The sequence below is a fragment of the Pan paniscus genome, chromosome 15 (genome assembly GCF_029289425.2).
Source record: "Pan paniscus chromosome 15, NHGRI_mPanPan1-v2.0_pri, whole genome shotgun sequence".
NCBI classification, from domain to species: Eukaryota; Metazoa; Chordata; class Mammalia; order Primates; family Hominidae; genus Pan; species Pan paniscus.
The window spans coordinates 22,004,162-22,023,287 of NC_073264.2; the positions used below are offsets into that span (position 1 = coordinate 22,004,162).

At 41.3% G+C, this 19,126-nt stretch overlaps 1 protein-coding gene across 1 annotated transcript; it reads left to right on the forward strand.

Moving 5' to 3' along the window:
• Nucleotides 1-9,578: 9,578 nt before the first annotated feature.
• On the forward strand, nt 9,579-18,764 carry RNASE10 (ribonuclease A family member 10 (inactive)). The gene is made up of 2 exons (XM_008964117.4): nt 9,579-9,747; nt 12,639-18,764. Exons 1-2 carry the CDS (start codon nt 9,738-9,740, stop codon nt 13,292-13,294), a joined length of 666 nt encoding a protein of 221 aa, XP_008962365.2. The 5' UTR covers nt 9,579-9,737; the 3' UTR covers nt 13,295-18,764.
• The last annotated feature ends 362 nt before the right edge of the window (nt 18,765-19,126 follow it).

The window sequence follows — 19,126 nt, forward strand, 5'->3', positions numbered from 1 at the left end:
TGCGATCTTGGCTCACTGTAGCCTCCACCTCCTTGACTCAATCCTCTTTGATCCTCTGGATTCTCTCACCTCAGTCTCCATGCCCAGCTAATTTTTATTTTTATTTTTTTATAGAGATAGGGTTCTACCATGTAGCCTGTCACGTGTGTCCATGTGAGGAGACCACCAACAGACTTTGTGTGAGCAATAAAGCTTTTTAATCACCTGGGTGCAGGCGGACTGAGTCCAAAAAAGGAGTCAGCAAAGGGAGATGGGGTGGGGCTGTTTTATAGGATTTGGGTAGGTAGTGGAAAATTACAGTCAAAGGGGATTGTTCTCTGGTGGGCAGGGGTGGGGGTCACAAGGTGCTCAGTAGGGGAGCTTCTGAGCCAGGAGAAGGAATTTCACAAGGTAATGTCATCAGTTAAGGAAGGAACCGACTGTTTTCACTTCTTTTGTGATTCTTCAGTTGCTTCAGGCCATCCAGATACTTACACGTGCAAGCTTGGGCTCAGAGGCCTGACATTGCCCATGGCTGGTTTGAACTCCTGAGATCAAGCAATCTACCTGCCTTGGCCTCCTGAAGTGCTGGGATTACAGGTGTGAGCCACCATGCCATCCAAGAAACCCATTTTTAAACTAAGAATGCCTTTTTCCATCAACTCATTCCTCAATCATAAACATTTTGTGATTTACAGTGCCCAATTTCCTGGGAAAGTAACCCAGCAGGTTTGGCTTCATCTGGTCTTTATTCAAGATGAATGATTAGGACACCTCGAATACTGGTGCAAATACCCAAAATGAAACAAAACTGCCTGAACTTACTCATTACCCCCTTCCTTACAAAGCCAGCAGACTTCCTTTTTGTAATTTCCTTCCCCTTCAAGTTTCCTTTCCTTTCCCATTCTTTCTTTTTTTCCATTCCTTTTTCCTTTCCTTTCTCCTTTCCTCTTTTCTGTCCTTTCCCCTTTCCATTCCTTTTCTTTTCTTCTTTTCTTTTCTTTCCTTTCTCCCTTCCCTTCCTTCCCCTCCACTCCCCTCCCCGCTTCTCCCTTTTCCCTCCCTTCCCCTCCCTTTCCCTTTCCCTTTCCTCCCCTCCTCTTCCTTCCTCTCCCCTGCTCTCCCCTCCCTTCCTTTCCCTTCCTTTTCCTTTCCTTTACCTTTCCCTTCCTTTTCCTTTCCTTTCTTTTCCTTTCCATTATGGAGATTTTTAAACATGCACTGAAATTAGAAAGAAACATGATTTAATCCCCAAGTGCCCATTACATGCAACTTCAACAGTAATCAACATTTTGCCCATCTTGTTTCATCTCTTCTCCTTATTTTGTTATTTTTACTTATTTGTTTATTGCTGCAGTATTTTAAAGTTAATTGTGAGTTTATTTTTAATGGAGTCTCTGTCTCCCCATGGTACAACTTGAGGCTGGGCAGAGGAAACCAAGCTTGATGAGTCCAGTGCCTCTGCCTGCCTCCCTGGCTCTCCATTGCTGCCTCACAGTTGGAATCAGGTGCGAAAGCTATTTCACAACCTGATATTTATTCTTCTCATAAATGTTGTTGACTACCTTCATTGTTCCACACACTTTGCTTGGCACTGAGGACAAGAAGAGAGATGGCATAGGAAGCTCTCAGCTCAGTGTGATGGAAGATAAGTAAAAGGGCAATCCTGACGGTTTGGCCTGATTATTTCCACAGGTGGAAGAGTTTTATTTACCATATAGGCCTTCTTAAGTTTGCTTCGTAAATCTAGAGCCATATACTATTCACAAGGCCACAGAATGAACTTCTTTCTAGAAGTTTCCTTAAGAAATCTCAGACTGACTTTTAAAAGCCTCTATTATTTGCTGTTGTGAGGTTAGAAAAACCAAGCTCAAGAATCTCTTTCCACTAGATTTTTACCCACAGTACCTATACATTTGGATGAATTTCTTTCTTCTCAAGGTTCTCATATTTTCTTGAAGTTTCTTACCTGCCAAGAAGGTAAGGAACCAAGAACTAGGAAGTGACCTCCTCACCTCCTGCAAGACTGGGACTCTGTAAGCCAGATCCCAGGTGGGTTTTTCTGAGAGGATTTTGTAGGCATTGGCTCATCAAAGCTGATTAAAGGAGCACCATTCTCAAAAGTGACATTCTGGCCCACACCTTGGTTGTGTAACTGTTTTTCTGTTATATCCTGGCAAAAAAGAAAAAAGATTCTTGCTGAACCTATTCAGATAACTATACTGTTATAAAAAGTAGGAAAGGAGGTAAGAGTTTCTGAATCCTTAGTTGGAGTATGTGGGTCAGGAAGAATCAGATATCATTTAAAAATCTTTATTTTTGATAAATATTTTAATTTTCAAAAGCTACTAACTTATGAATTAGAGAGATTTTAAGAAGAAAGGAAAAAAACCTTGTTTATATGTTCAGAATAGAACATTAAAACAACATCAACATTAAAGCAGAACTTTAAAACAATATTCCCAACAAATAACTACAACGTTTCTTTATAAGTTCATTCAGTTTTACATAATTAATTCTTATTCTGTTGAAACTTGAGTTAGCTGTCATGAAGAGGTTTTTTTTTTAATAAAAAAACTAAAATGAGTTTTGGAAATCTGGAGTCAGTCCACAGGTTTGATATAAAAAAAATTTTTTTTTTTTTTGAGATGGAGACTGGCTTTGTCACCTAGGCTCGAGTGCAGTGGTGCGATCTCTATTCTCTGCAACCTCCACCTCCCAGGTTCAAGTGATTCTCCTGCCTCAGCCTCCCAAGTAGCTGGGATTACAGGCCCCCCGCCACCACTCCCGGCTAATTTTTTTTGTATTTTTAGTATAGACAGGGCTTTGTCATGTTGGCCAGGCTGATCTCAAACTCCTGATCTCAGGTGATCCACCTGCCTTGGCCTCCCAGAGTGTTGGGATTACAGGCGTGAGCCACTGCACCCAGCCTGATCTAAAAATTGTCTAAATGATGTTACGTCAAAAGCCTATAGCCAAGTATATGCTTTGAAGTATTAATAGTTTGAAATATCTGGTACAATCGTTTTTCATGAGGCTTTGAGACTGTCCTTCTTTATTGAAGACACAAATTGTGGCCTGTAATTTATAGCAGAGCCTTTAGGCAAACATTAGAGTAGAGCAAAAACTATCTGTAGGTGACAGAGCTTTAAAATGACTGTGGTTAGTTTATTACCAATAATTTTCAAATGTGAAAGGTTATGCAGGCTCATGATAAGAATAATGCAACTTACAGGCCGGGCGCGGTGGCTCACGCCTGTAATCCCAGCACTTTGGGAAGCCGAGGCGGGCGGATCACTAGGTCAGGAGATCAAGACCATCCTGGCTAACATGGTGAAACCCCGTCTCTACTAAAAATACAAAAAAATTAGCCCGGCATGGTAGCGGGTGCCTGTAGTCCCAGTTACTCGGGAGGCTGAGGCAGGAGAATGGCGTGAACCCAGGGGGCGGAGCCTGCAGTGAGCCGAGATCGCGCCACTGCAATCCAGCCTGGGCGACAGCGAGACTCCGTCTCAAAAAAAAAAAAAAAAAAAAAAAAAATGCAATTTACAAAGAAATTTGGTTATTTCTTCGACATATACAACCAGATAATAAAGTCATCTCCAATAATTTTTAGATGAAATATCTCTAAAGATAATGATTAAGCCTATTTCAAAGAAGACAGTGAATATTACTTAACACTGATAAAAATGTTTGAATTTTTTTTTTTTTTTTTTGAGACATTCTGTTGCCCAGGCCGGAGTACAGCGGCGTGATATCGGCTCACTGCAGCCTCAACACTCTGGGCTCAGGTGATCTTCTCACCTCAGCCTCCAAAGTAGCTGGGACTACAGGCACGCACCACCACACCCAGCTAGTTTTTGTATTTTTAGTAGAAACAGGGCCTTTCCATGTTGCCTAGGCTGGTCTCAAACTCCTGTGCTCAAGTGATCCACCTGCCTCAGCCTCCCAAAGTGCTGGGGTTACAGGCTGAGTGAGCCACTGCACCCGGCCTGAGCATGATTTTTATCGAGGATGACACCCAGAATATCAGAGAGCTGGCATCTTTTCTAGCAGAGGTATAGGCTGTGAAAAAACAAAGAACTTCTTGGCAGGAGTGATTCATAGGTTAGATGTGATTTTGGGGAGCTCCTTTTGTAGACTGTTGGTTCTGGAAGTTTCTGTTGCACCAGAGTGGTTGTGGTTTGTTTAACGGTTCATATGTTATTAGCAAAACTCTTCCAAGATTGCAGAAGCTGCCCAAATCACTCAGTTAGAAAGAACAAGACATAATGTGGTTACTCCCCCAGAGATCAATCCATGGACTGAACCCATGGCTATGCAGGGCCTGAATAGGTAGAAATCTAGATCAGAGAACTACAATGATTAGAGAGGGGGAACAAGGATCATAAGAATAAAGTAGCAGGCAGACTAAGAAGGGTTGGGTTCTATAGATTGTGAGCAGGTTTGTGTAGTTCATTTTACAAATGTGAATTGTGATTCTTAATAATAACTAAAAATACCTATCTTATATATTCAAGATTGTTTTCGGAATCACTGGTAACCAATTGTTCTCTAGGTCCATGAGGAAATGATTTCACCTGGAACACATTATCATGGTCTAGGCAGATGCTAAAAAAGAAAAAACAATGGGTGGAAGTCAGCAGGTCAGGGCCTCATTCCTGTTCTGCCACCCGCCACCTATGTGGCCTCAGGCGAGTCACTTAACAGCTTGAGGCCTCAGTTTTATTGTAAAACCAAAGAAGTAATTTGAGACCTTCTTACTTGGTGGGGAGACCTTCTTACTTGGTGGGGAAGTTGTGAGGATCACATGAGGTTACTTATGTGAAAATGAACTAAAATGTAGCGCCATCTGTTTAGGTCCCCAGAAAGCCCAAACAGCACTTTTATATGAATGAGAAGAAAGGCTCTTCCTCCTGGTGAAGTCAACTCAGCGCTAGTTTGTACAGTTTGTTTACAGAGTATAAGTTAGGTTTTCGTTTCTATTTACCCCCTTTGCTGGCTACCCTTAAGCAAAGCATAATCTTCAGAAATGTTTCTGTAAGAAGAATTATACTACATAATATCATAAGAAAGCCTTTTCTAGGAAGTTGTTTAATAGGCTAGGTCCCTCTGTGTTTGGTGGGTAGACTGACGCTATGATCTGCACACAATTGAGCACTCTGGGATCCTGATGGAAGACCGTGCTTAGATATTGGGTCATCTCAAATAACATGGCAGTTTCTGAAAAAGTGCCCCCTCTCCCACCACAGACTTTGTTTATCTGGTGGGCATGTGAATGACAAAAACCGTAGGAAAAAAGATGATGGCTTCTTTGGGACCCACAACAGAGATTAATTCCTTATTAGAAAAGCATTGTTCAGTATTCCTTCCCTTCTGCTGTTCCCATGTCTCGCATCCCAAGAGAGACCTCATACCTGGAAAGCCTCCATCCCACAGCTGAGCTGGATTCTTATATCCAGTCAACTGGAGCAGCTGCAATTGCAGAATTAAGGAAAAACTCATGTGTGCACAGTGTAGCGAGACACTACCCATTATTGATTCTTTCAAACCGCTGGTTCTCAACCACGTTACCAGATCCAACCTTTCATAGCAAACATGTTGTTTCCCTTTTACTATCCTGAAGTGTAATTCATAGATAACATAACACATTTACACACATAAACCTAGGAGATCTATTCTCAGTCTTAGCACTCAAACTATTGCTCTAACAAATATTTTCTTTCACTCCTGCATTACGCTTTTCCTCTCTACTGTGTCTTTACTATCAACAAACAAGCTATTATTTCCATCTTAAAAACAACAAAACAAAGTTAAAAAAAAATCTCTTGACACTGTCATCCAGTCTCATGTCTTTAGATACATAACCATATGCCTTTATGTGTCTTTATGTCTCAAATTTATATTTCCAGACTAGACTCTTCTGAACTCCGGATTGCTGTATCCACTATGTCCGAGTACCACTTGACATTTCAACTTGCAGGGTTTTTTTCTTTTCTTTTCTTTTCTTTTTTGAGACGGAGTGGAGTTTTGCTTTTCTTGCCCAGGCTGGAGTGCAATGATACGGTCTCGGCTCACTGCAAACTCCATCTCCCGGGTTCAAGCGATTCTTCTGTCTCAGCCTCCAAGTAGCTGGGATTACAGGTGCCCTCCACCAAGCCAGCTAATTTTTGTATTTTTAGTAGAGACGGGGTTTCACCATGTTGGCCAGGCAGGTCTTGAACTCCTGATCTCAGGTGATCTGCCTGCCTTGGCCTCCCAAAGTGTTGGGATTACAGGCCTGAGCCACCATGCCCAGCCAACTTGTAGTTTCTATAGACATGTTAAACTTAACGTCAACATGGGGTTGAGTTGGGTGGAGGAAGATTGCAAAGATACACACCAACGTGTAAATAACAGTAGGATGAGGGTCTTGTGTGTGTATTTGTGTGTTTCTATATACTATTACATAAAACTTCTATAATGAGCATTAACATTTTGAAAAACTTTTTATTTTGAAATAATTATAGATTCACAGAAAGTTGCAAAGATGGTACAGAGAGTCCCCATGTACCTGTCAACAGTTTTCCCCAGTGGTTATATCTCACTTAAAGAGTACAATATCAAAACCAGGAAATAAACATTAGTGTGGTGTGTGTGTGTGTGTGTGTGTGTGTGTAGTTACAAGTCATTTTATTATGTGTTTATTCCTGTAACCACCACTGCAATCAAGATACAGAACTATTCCATCACCACAAGGATCTCCCTGGTGATACCTCTTTGTAGTCACGCGTATATCCCTATCCCCATGATCCTTGACCCTGCAACTATGAATCTGTTCTCCATGTTATGTAAATGGAATCATACAGTACATGGCTGCTTGATGATACATTTTTTTCATTTAGCATAATGCCCTTGAGATGTATCTAATTTATTGTGTGTATCAATAGTTCATTCCTTTTTACTGCTGAGTCATATTCCATGGTACATGTACCATGGTTTGCTTAATGCGTCACCCATTGAAGAACATTTGGATGGCTTCCAGGTTTTGAATATTATGAAGAAAACTGCTATTTTATTTCTGGACAGGTTTTTATGTGAACATATGTTTTCATTTCTCTGGGTTAAATGCCAAGGAGTGCAATTGCTGGGTTGTATGGTAAGCATACACAGTTAGACAGAAGGAATAAGTTACAGTGTTCAATAGCACAGCAGGATGACCATAGTTATCAATAATTTATTGTATATTTCAAAATGATTAGAAGATTTGGAATGTTCTCAACACAAAGACATGATAAATGCTTGAGGTAATGGATATCCCAATTACTCTGATTTGATTATCGAACATTGTATGAATGTATCAAAACCCCACAAATAGGTACAACTATTATGTATCAGTAAAAAAAGGAATCTGACAAACTGTTTTACAGAGTGGCCATAACATTTATATTTTCACCATTAATGTATGCGTGTACCCAGTTTCTCTGCCTCCTTGCCGGCAGTTGTTATTTGCGCTATTTATTCTTTTAGCCATTCTGATGGATGTGCAGTGACATCTCGTCACTCCAGATCTCTGAAGTTCTGTCTGCAATTCTGCCCTCTCTGGTACTGTGCTCTGTGAACTCCAGTTGCCTTGGCTTCCTTGGACCCCCAGTTTTATCTCCTCAGCTCAGGAAGACTGGCAGACTCTGCCTGGGTCTCCCTCTCTGTGCCACAGCCTGAAAACTCTTTCTAGGAAATAAGCTGGGAGAATTGTAGGGTTCAGTTTTAACATCAATCTTTTCTACTCCTATCTCTTTACACCTATCTATCTGTCTGTCTATCTATCTACCTATCATTTATCCACCATCTATTTATTTATCATAAATTTTTCTTAACTATAAGCCAGGGGTTTTAGTATCAGAGCTGCTATTAGTTATCTGTAGCATTTGGGACATTAAATTACTTGAGCCACTTCTTTGTTGGTGAAATGAGGGTCATCTTATATCAGCCATCTCATAATTCCTTCTGTGAGATTCCAGGATACTGGTTGACTCTTCTAGAAGATACAGTGAGCAGTGTTGGTAGCTACGGTCCTTAGTATGTGCTATTTCTAAACAGGAAAATGATATTGATTGGGTGGGTAATGAGCATGTGTTGGTAATTGCTATGTAAGAGCAATAACAACAACAACTAATACATTTAGCCTTTTACATGCAGTGTCTTATATAATATTTACAACAGCCCTGTGAAGTAAGTGCTACTATTATCCAAATTTATTCATTTTTTATTTAAAAAAATTTTTTAGTATTATAAACCACTTTATGTCCAAGAACGATTCAAATTTAGAAGACGAGAAAACTGTAGCCTAGAAAAAGAAATAAAAATGAAAATTAAAAACCTGTCCAGTCTAAAGGTTATACTTACACAGACTTAGGTTCTTTCTTTGTATTTAATTAAAGGTTAATTTCAAATGATCTCTAGTAGTAACAAAACTCTTTAGTTACAAAGAAGCAGGTGATGCATGGTTGTTGAATACATTACCCCTGCTGACCTTAGACTGCTGCTGGGCTCAGCAGAGAATTCTTGATTTTCTCTTCACATTGCAAATAGACCTCACCAGAATAAATGGGCAGAATAGACACCAAAGAGGGATAGCACAAGCAAATGTGAGGGTGAAATACAGTCAGTGCCTTGCAAAAGGAAGTGCTCAATACTGGTAGTCGGTGTCATTGCTCTTATTGCAAATTATAAACACCGGCACTGCAAAAAGTCAGCCCAGTAGACTTTGTAAATCACAGAAGTGGCTCCTGGACCACCATTTGAAAACTTCTGCCTGAAGGACTAAGGAAAACATCTTCTTTTATTTTTCTTTTATTTTTTTATACCACAGTTTAGGAAAACATCTTCTTAAAAGATCGTGTTTATGTCTACAGATGATTTTTATAGTGCCTTAACAGTCTCCAGAGTGATTTTAAAAATATTATCTCAGAATGTCAATTTCAGCTAAAGAAGTGAACCTTAGGATCAACATTGTAACCCTTCCTGGTTTTATTCACCCAGAGTATAGGGACTGATAATGATAGTGCTGCTTTGGATAGTCTCCTATCTAGGGCTAAATGATCAGATTTGCAAAATCCAGATATTCTTATGGGAATATGGTTATTGGCTAGGGGAATGGAAAGAGGGAGTAGAGAGTGGAAAACTGGATAAAGTTATAGGTAAAGATATGTGAAAACTCATGATTGTCTCAAATACTCTAAATCTTGTCATAATACACTTGTAAAGTAATAATCATGTTGGAGAGATGGCCAAATAAAGGCCAAAGATCTTGACACTGCAGAAATTATAGGAGAGGATTAAAGGAAGTACATGTGGCAAATATAAGAAAAGACTAAACTTGAGATTCATGCACAAGGTCAGGCTGCATAAACCACAGGATAGTGGGTGTAACTCAGGAGCAGAACAATTGATCCATGAAACAAAACTGTCTGCAGTTTCCCAGGCTGGAGATATTTCCTGTCTTGGATGTCTGGATCTGTCTCAGTGCCCAAATAGCCTCACTTCAAAGTGTTTGTGGGAACAGAAAGAATTGGCTGAGTGTGTTTGTTCAGTGCTAGGCGGAGGAAGTGAAACAGTGAGTGGGTTTAGGAAGTAAGTGTGTGTTTAAGAGCAAGTGGACCACCAGAAGATAACCATTTTTCTTCAGACTAGCAGCCAGGGCACTGCTCACGAAGAAGGAAACCCTGGGAGGGAAGAACTTGGGGAACGAGAGGACACAAGAATCTCTGCAGCTGCTTATGTATGTAGGTAAGTCACAGAGGTGTTGGGTGCCTCAAGGAACAACATGGAGGTTCTCTCTGTTTTTTAAAATAAATAATTTTTAAATAAATTTTCAACTTTACAAACAAATGTGATAATAATTCAGGGAACTCATGAATATTCTTTATCCAGGTACATTATTTTTTTAAACTTCCTTTATTTATTATTTATTTATTTAGAGATAGATTCTCACTCCGGTTGCCCAGGCTGGGGTGTAGCAGTTGGATCATGGCTCACTGCAGCCTCAACTTCCTGGGCTCCAACCATCCTCCCACCTCAGCCTGCCTGGTAGCTAGAACTGAAGACACACGCCACCATGCCAGGCTAATTTTTTCGTATTTTTTGTAGAGATGGGGTTTCACCATGTTGCCCAGGCTGGTCTCAAACTCCGGGACTCAAGTGATCCGCCTGCCTCGGTCTCTCAAAGCACTGGAATTGCAGGCATGAGCCACTGCGCCCAGGCTCCCCTATTTATTTTTTATCATTTTCTTTCTCTCTCTGTAAACACACACATGTATACATATCCATATATCTATATTCTGAAGCATTTGAGAGTATGTTGCATATGTTGTGCTCTTTTCCTGCTTAATATTTCAGTGTGCATCTCCTAAGAAGAAGGATATTTTCTTAAACAATCAGGGTACAGTTTTACATTCAGTATATCAAACACATATATACAGTGATTCTCCCTACCCAAAGTTTCAGTTACCCATGGTCAACAACGGTCTGAAAATATTAAATGGCAAATTCTAGAAATAAACAATTCATAATTTAATGTTGCATGCTGTTCTGAGTAATGTGATGAAATCTCTCACCGTCTCACTCCATCCTGCCTGGGATGTGAACCATCCCTTTGTCCAGCGTGTCCATGTTGTGGACACCACCCACCCATTAGCTACTTAGTAGCCAATATCAGATGCACCGTCACAGTATCTCAGCGCCTGTGTTCACATAACCCTTATTTTACCTAGTAATAGCCCCAAAGTGCAAGAATGATGATGCTGGCAATTCAGACATGTCAAAAAGAACCCGTAAAGTGCTCCGTTTGAGTGAAAAGGTGAAAGTGTCTCAACTTAATAAGGAAACGGGGGAAAAATATGCTGCAATTGGTAAAATCTACAGTAAGAGAATCTTTTATCTGCAAATTTTGAACAGTATATTGTTATAATTATTCTATTTTATTAGTTGTTGTTAATATATATTACTAATTTATAAATTAAACTTATGTAGATATGTATGTATAGGAAGAGAACAGTACATATACGGCTTTAGACATTCACTGGGGTCTTGGAACATATTCCCTGTGGATAAGGGGGAGTGCCATAATACTCTTATCTACTACAGAGATCATAATTTTATCAATTGCCTCAATAATGTTCTTCATAGCAATTTTTTTTTTCTGGCAGGGAATGTGTCTCTTTGTTAAGGGGATGAGACTGGCCTAGCAAGACAAAGATGCACGCTCAGCTCTCCTTAGGATCTTCTTTTTTTGAGACAGAATCTCACTCCGTCACACAGGCTGTAGTGCAGTGGCACCATCTTGGCCTTCTCACGGGTTCAAGCAATTCTCGTGTCTCAGCCTCCCCAGTGGCTGGGACTACTGGTGCGTGGCACCATGCCGGCTAATTTTTGTATTTTTAGTAGAGATGGGGTTTCACCATGTTGGCCAGGCTGATCTTGAACTCCTACCTCAGGTGATCCACCTGCCTTGGCCTCCCAAAGTGCTGGGATTATAGGCAGAAGCCACCAAGCCTGGCCTCCTTAGAATCTTTATGAGTAGGGGAACCCCCAGCAGGTCAATTGTTTGATTTTCTTTGGTTTCATTCTTATTCCATTTCTTCCCTGAGAGTATAAACCTAATCAGCAAGATTACTCAGATGTTAAGAGATCTTTAATAGTAGAAGGAATCTGGCTTAACAAGATGTAGCTTTAGCAGGGGCCTGAGATGTAAAGTTGGACATCTTCCCTCCAGCCTCAGCTTAGGAGTAAGAATGGACTGTGGTACTTTTTCTATTCCTTTTTATCTTTTGTGGGGAAGGTGGGTAACAAGAAGAGTAATAGATATTTGAATAAGCAAAAGCAAATTTGGGTTAAAAATAAAGAGATGGTCTTCTGTGGTAAATCTAGTCCTATATTGACAATAAGGCTTTCTACAAGAATTTCCCTAAAGGAGAGTGTGACACTGTACACGCTTGTCTTCTCAATCATTCTCTGGTTATTTGGCACAAATTTCTGTTTAAGAATCAATTGATGTCAGGGGCATGGTGGCTCACACTTGTAATCCCAGCACTTTGGCCAAAGTGGGATGATTAATTGACCGCAGGAGTTTGAGACCAGCCTGGGCAACATAGCGAGACTCGTCTCAAAAAAAAAAAAAAAAAAAAGAGCTGGGCATGGTAGTGTGTGCCTGTGATCCCAGCTACTTGGGAGGCTGAAGCAGAAGGATCACTTGACCGTGGGAGATTGAGGCTTCAGTGAGCTATGATGGTGCCACTGTACTCCAATCTGGGTGACAGAGCAAGATCCTGTCTCAAAAGGAAAAAAAAAAAAAAGAAGAATCAATTGATGTCAACTTTCTTCACTGATTTCCCATATGTAAATTACCTCAGAACTGCTTCCCTTGGTCATCTCCCTACTCTTCAAGAGAAGAAACATGAGGAAACTTCCACATTTTTACACAGCAACAGGGAATGTGGTGGGGAGGAACAAGAGAAATGGGAATGGAAAGAGAAATCGCTGCCTTGAAGAGGGTAGAGTAATGTGGAGAAGCCACAGGAGACCCCAAATACAATGCTGTAGGGCTTAGTGAGACTACAGTCTCTACTAGAGCCAATTTTGATCTCAAAGTCACGTTCTTCCATTTCCCGCTTCCTCTCCAGGCAAAATGAAGCTGAATCTGGTGCAGATCTTTTTCATGTTGCTGATGCTGCTGCTGGGCCTGGGGATGGGCCTGGGGTTGGGACTTCATATGGCTGCAGCAGTCTTGGAGGAGAGTGATCAACCGCTCAATGAATTTTGGTCCAGTGACTCACAGGACAAAGCTGAGGCCACTGAGGAGGGAGACGGCATCCAAACCACAGAAACGCTGGTGCTTAGCAACAAAGAAGTGGTGCAACCTGGCTGGCCAGAAGATCCCATCCTCGGTGAAGATGAGGTTGGGGGTAACAAGATGCTCAGAGCCTCAGCTCTCTTTCAGAGCAACAAAGACTATCTTAGGCTTGACCAGACAGATAGAGAATGCAATGATATGATGGCACACAAGATGAAGGAGCCCAATCAGAGTTGCATAGCCCAGTATGCATTCATCCATGAAGATCTAAACACAGTCAAAGCTGTCTGTAACAGTCCTGTCATTGCCTGTGACCTCAAGGGGGGAAAATGTCACAAAAGCTCCCGACCTTTTGATTTGACATTGTGCGAGCTGTCCAAACCAGACCAGGTCACTCCTAACTGCAATTACCTAACTTCTGTTATAAAAAAGCACATTATTATAACCTGTAATGACATGAAGCGCCAGTTACCAACTGGACAATGAAGCAACTCATCATCTTTTTTCTCTTCACCTTCTCCTGTTCCTCTTCCTTTTTTACTTCTTCTTTCTCATATAGTTCTCCTGATCTTAGGTATTATGCAGATGTAATTCTTCCTTGCCCTATGGGTCACCCAACTTGCATTTTGTTCCTAGGATTAGAGATGGTAGGATAAGGTGATGATGCCTAGCTCATCTCTAAGCTCTCTGCCTCTCCTTTCCCTTACCCTAGAAAGGAGTAAGTGAAGAGCTGCTGTAGTCCGTACTGTAGTCCTGGCCATCCATTTGTTTCCTGCTCTGCTCTGCTCTGCTCTGAGTTTGTCTCTGGATGTGGACTGGAAGAGTTTAGTGTATCCTTTACCCATGTTCTTCCCTGCTACCCACCCTGAGCCTCTACAACAATCACATAAGACTCTTGGGTTTTGCACAACTGCACTTCTCTATCGTGGATGAAGTTAAAGTGATTCTATCTGTAATGGCTTCTGGAGGACCATGTGGAACAGGCTTCCTTTTCCGAGCTTGGAAAAATTTAGGGCCTAGATATGGGGGTCTGCTGGGGAGGTGGTGTGGTGCTGTAGAGCAAGATAGAAGAGCAAGAATAGAACTCTTTTTTCTTGACCCTTCGCTGCCCTTTTCTCTTTCTTCCCATCTTTTACTACCAGCCTCCTTGCTTTGCTTCTTGTTTTCATCTCTTACCTTTGCTTTTGTCCTTTGCTTCTTTTTCTCCTTCACTTTCTCTGTTCTCCTTTTCCTCTTCTTTTTCTTTTTGGGCCCACTCTTCTCTTTATCTGGATCCTTTTAGAGATTCAGTCAGCTGATGCTGATCACTTATGCTATGTTGGTCCTATAGTCAGTCATGCAAGCAGATGTTCGTCCTATAGTCAGAGTCTGGCACAGGGAGTTAGAGGGGGGTGGGTCAAGAGAATGAGAAAAAGAGAGAGGAAAAGAGAGAAAGAGAAAGAGAGAGTGATAAATCTTTTTTGAATTATGTCCAGAAGCAGAATAGTGCTCATATTAGGTGCCCAGTAGATGTGGGATGAATGGGATGGGAGACAGTCTTTTTCTCATTTAGCATCGTTTCCGCTTTATTGCTCTAAAGAACAAGAAAGTTAGTGAAAGAATAATTTCAGCAGAGAAGGTATCAAACTTAATCAAGGAGAAGAGAAGCTGTGTGGCTGGATACACAGAAGATGCAAGTGGCTGCCCTCAGCCTATTTCCTGTAAATTCAAATGAGAAATAGTGTAGTTAGTCATGCATAGGGAGAAGAGGAATCTGAGAACATAGCTGTAAGGATTCACCGTGTGACTGAATTTTGAGATTTCCTTCCCCTGGAGTTTTTCTCTGCTTCACATTCCTAGACTATTATAGATCCAAGTCAGGGACATACGTAAATGGGAGACTGAAGGGAAGAACGGTTTGCTTTACTCTGACCTGGCTTGCATTTTCCTGTTCTTTCTTTCTTTATTCTCCAGTTTACTGTATCCTTCCTGTTTTCACAGACAGGCAACCACTTTAGTATCCTCCTAGACATCCCTGATTCAATATATGCCTTATACCTCTGACTCACTTCCAGCAATAACCTCTTAGGAACAGTGTTGTCTCCCAGGGAATTCTAATAATAGTGGACAGGAGGTATGTCTCCATCTGTGGGCTGCCCTGATGTTTTAGAGGTGGTAATGAAGTGGTAAAAGGTGATGACCCAGCCAAGGCAGATTCCTATGCTTCCTGAGGGCGAATCCCTCTCTGGGGAAAGAGGCAAAAGATTATCTAAGGCAAGGGGGAAAAAATGAGAAATGGGATGGGAAGATGGGAAAGAAGAATAGGTGTCAGAGAAAATCGGCCATGTTAGCAATCTGTCTGGTAGGTAAACCGAGGATTCAGGAATGAAATGTGCAAGATCTCCATTGTATGGAGTGAATTATTAAGAGAATGGAATTAGCCAGGGATTAAAGCCTATATTCTCTAGTATTCAGATGTGGCTCCATCCTCTTCAGCTTCCGTCCAGCTTCTCTCCCTAAGGGTTCCGGCACTGTTTGATGAGCATTCTCATCTCCTCCGTGTCTTCATTTTGGGCAAATCTCAGCGGACATGTTTTTTTTTTGTTTTGTTTTGTTTTTGTTTTTTTGTTTTTGTTTTTTTGTTTAATCTGACCACGTAGACTATCTCAGGAAAGCAATTTACAAAATACTCTACAGGCATCTAGTGGCTCAAGCAGGAAAATATAGCTTCCATGGCTGATAACCGGGTGACAAGGCATTGTGGGGACCTCACCTCCCAGGGGCAGAAAATTAACTCACTGTAGCTCAAATTCTGCCTCATTCACAAGACTTTCACCGAGTCTTCTAATTCCAATGTAGCTTCCTCTCTACACTTCCAGGATCTATGTTGAGCCCATATGACAGATCCCAGTCCCTTATCTACAGTACCCAAATCTCTGAAGCTCTGAAAATGGAAAGTTTTTTCAAAGTGGCCCCAAAACTCATTTAGATATGACACCTGACTAGATTGACAATGTGAGGCTATTTGTCTTGTTTATTTATGCTATGTGACCATTACATATTTCACTGTGGAAATATCACTGTGTTTTGTTATGAGTAGGCCCTTCTAAGAGTGTGTTAGTTATATATGATATAAACATACACACATTAACATACAATAGTGCTTTTTAAAATCTGAAAATGTTGGCCAAAATGCATTGGCCCCAAAAGTTTCAAGTAAGAAATTGTGGGATCTATATATACTATTTAATTAGCCTTAATTAATTTGAGTATACTGGATATGATCCTAGTTAGGCCACTAGCACCTTTGTGGAAGGATCTGTATTATAAGTTTCTTCTATATTCTTCATTGACACGTTTATTAATCAATGACTATCTACCTATTGGCCAAGGGATGTCTCCTCTACTGTTTGGAAGACACTCAAATATTGTCTTCAAAACACTCTGTACAAGTTTTTGGCCAGGTGTGGTGGCTTATGCCTGTAATCCTAACACTTTGGGAGGCTGAGGTGGGAAGAACACTTGAGCCCAGGAGTTCAAGACCAGCCTGGGCAACATAGGGAGAGCTCATCTCTACAAAAAATAGAAAAATTAGCCAGGCGTGGTGGCACATGCCTGTAATCCTAGCTATTTGGATTAGGCTAAGGTGTGAGGATTGCATGAGCCCCAGAGATTAAGGATGTAGTGCGCTATGATTGCACCACTGCACTCCAGCCTAGGTGACAGAGTGAGACCCTGTGTCAAAAAAAAATTTTTTTTAAGTTGTTCTGAGCTTTGCTGCTTATTAACATTACTGTCCAGGCATGGTGGCTCACGCCTGTAATCCCAGTACTTTGGGAGGCTGAGGCAGGTGGATCACCTGAGGTCAAGAGTTCAAGACCAGCCTGGCCAACATGGCAAAACCCCATCTCTACTAAAAATACAAAAATTAGCCCGGCATGGTGGTGCAAGCCTATAGTCCCAGCTACTTGGGAAGCTGAGAAAGGAGAATCACTTGAACCTGGGAGGTAGAGGTTGCAGTGAGCCAAGATCATGCCATTACACTCCAGCCTGGGTGACAGAGCAAGACTCTGTCTCAAAACAAGCAAACAAACAAACAACAACAACAAAACATTACCTTGGGGAGTTTAAAATTTTTTTAATTAAAGAAAATTACAGGGCCCTCTTCTAGCAATATTGGTTTAATTAGTCTGAGTTGGAGCCTAGACATCAGGTGGGGTCCAGCATCTTGGAGCCTACCAGTTTTCCTGTGAATTAATGTTTCAAAACTGTTAATAAAGATGTTGAACTTCTCAGGTTATTAACTAATATGATGTGGTGTGATGTAGGAGAAAAGAACCAATTCTTGGGAAAAACATGAGAATATCTCAGCTCCGCCATTCAAAAAAAAGGCAGCTGTGACTATGGGAATTGCCCTCAGCTCTCAGAATCTGAGGTTTCTTATCAGTAAAATGAGAAAATGATCATAACTACTTTATAGGGTGGCAGTGAGGATTAGATGAGATTAAACAGCCCATGGTAGGGTTCAATGAATGGCAGCTGCATTTGGTGGTGATGCTGCAGGGCTCACTGCCCACAGACAGCACATAGTATTTTCACGGAGTCCTTCTGGAAGCAGCACTATGACACGAAGTGCAATACCATCAGCACAGGTTTGAGTTTCAGGTGTGTTGGCAGTATGTGGACATATGGGATCTTATAGGATTTTTAAAATTTCATTCCTTGGATGGCCACAAAATTTATATTCTAGGGCTAGTAGAGTCCTTAGACTTGAGCGAGCAGGGCCACTGCCCTCAAGGGTCCCCTACACTTTGGAGTGCCTTCCATACGGGAAGTTACCCCACTACAGTATCTGGGACTGGCTGAGGCCAGCAGTGCCATGTGGGTACGGTGCTCTGAGCTTAGACTAGGACTGGTGTGGGCCCGGGTCCCATTTCTCCCCTTTGGAGCACTGTCTCCCCACTGCCATGTGTGGGGTCAACTAGGTGCCGCAAAAGAGTTCTGGGACTTGGTCAGGCGTGGTGGCTTATGCCTGTAATCCCAACACTTTGGGAGGCCGAGGCGGGTGGATCACCTGAGGTCAGAAGTTCGAGACCAGGCTAGCTAACATGGTGAAACCCCATCTTTACTAAAAATACAAAAAAAAAAAAAAAAAAAAGCTGGGCGTGGTGGCAGGCACATGTAATCCCAGCTACTTGGGAGGCTGAGGCAGGAGATTTGCTTGGACCTGGGAGAGGGAGGTTACAGTGAGCAGAGATCACAGGCATAAGCCACCGCTCCTAGCCCCAATGGGGCATTTCCTGTCAATGTTCTCTCTTGCCTCCAACTGGTGGGTGATAACATGCTCTCCTGGGTTGGTCTTAATCTGTGCAAGATGAAGGATAATCACTCCTTGCATGAACAGGATGCTTTTTTCACTCTGCCCACGGGTCTCTTGCTAGTAGCAATACGTGGAAGGTAGGAATGTGGTTAGTTGTAAAAGAGGTCACGTTCTAGGAATGCAGTAATTACAGCTTAAAGAGTTCAAGAGAAAATATGATTGGAAGATATGTTTTATGTTTATACTACAAAACTCCAAATGGCAAATTCTACATGGCCTGAAAATTAATTATCATTCTCATTTTCTTGCATATTCTGGATAAGACTTGCATTTGTGATCATCACCAACAACGTAAAGTAATAAAGTAACCTTTGAGAGAGTCATTGGAAGTTGGTATTTAGGCCATAAACTGGATAATTCCCTGTCATGAGTAACATTATAACTGACATTAAATGGCATTAGGAAACTACAGAGGCAAGAAGATACAAATTGTTTCAATTTAAATAGGTTTCGAAGAGCTGTAGCAGTGTGATACACTTTTTTCTTGAGGTTGTAGATGTGAAATATTCAAGAATGGTGCATTTGACAGTAAGAAGCGTGAAGAAATGATTCCTAGATCTAACAGGAAGAGATGATATCTGGACACCCCGAAGAATCTCCATATACATTGATGGGACAATAAAGAAATATATAGTATCTCTTCTTTTCTCATTATTCTAAAACTTCATTGACAAATCATGATACTTCACTTGGGCTCATAAATTTTGTAATATATTTAAACATGAAACTGTTTATATAGATAGGGCCCTCTTCCTCACCCTTACCCCCAAAAAAATTTAGCCAGGGCCACACACAGTAGAGGCAGCTCTGGTTGTGGCTGTATCCAAGGTAATGTCTCATGTGTTATGTCCTTATTAGGCTCTCGACAAGATGTCATCTCCTCGCCTTCCTCAAGTGCTCAGTCTACCAAGCAGGGTAGCCTCAGTTGGTTCTTTTCAAGCCTCTCTTTCCCATGAAAT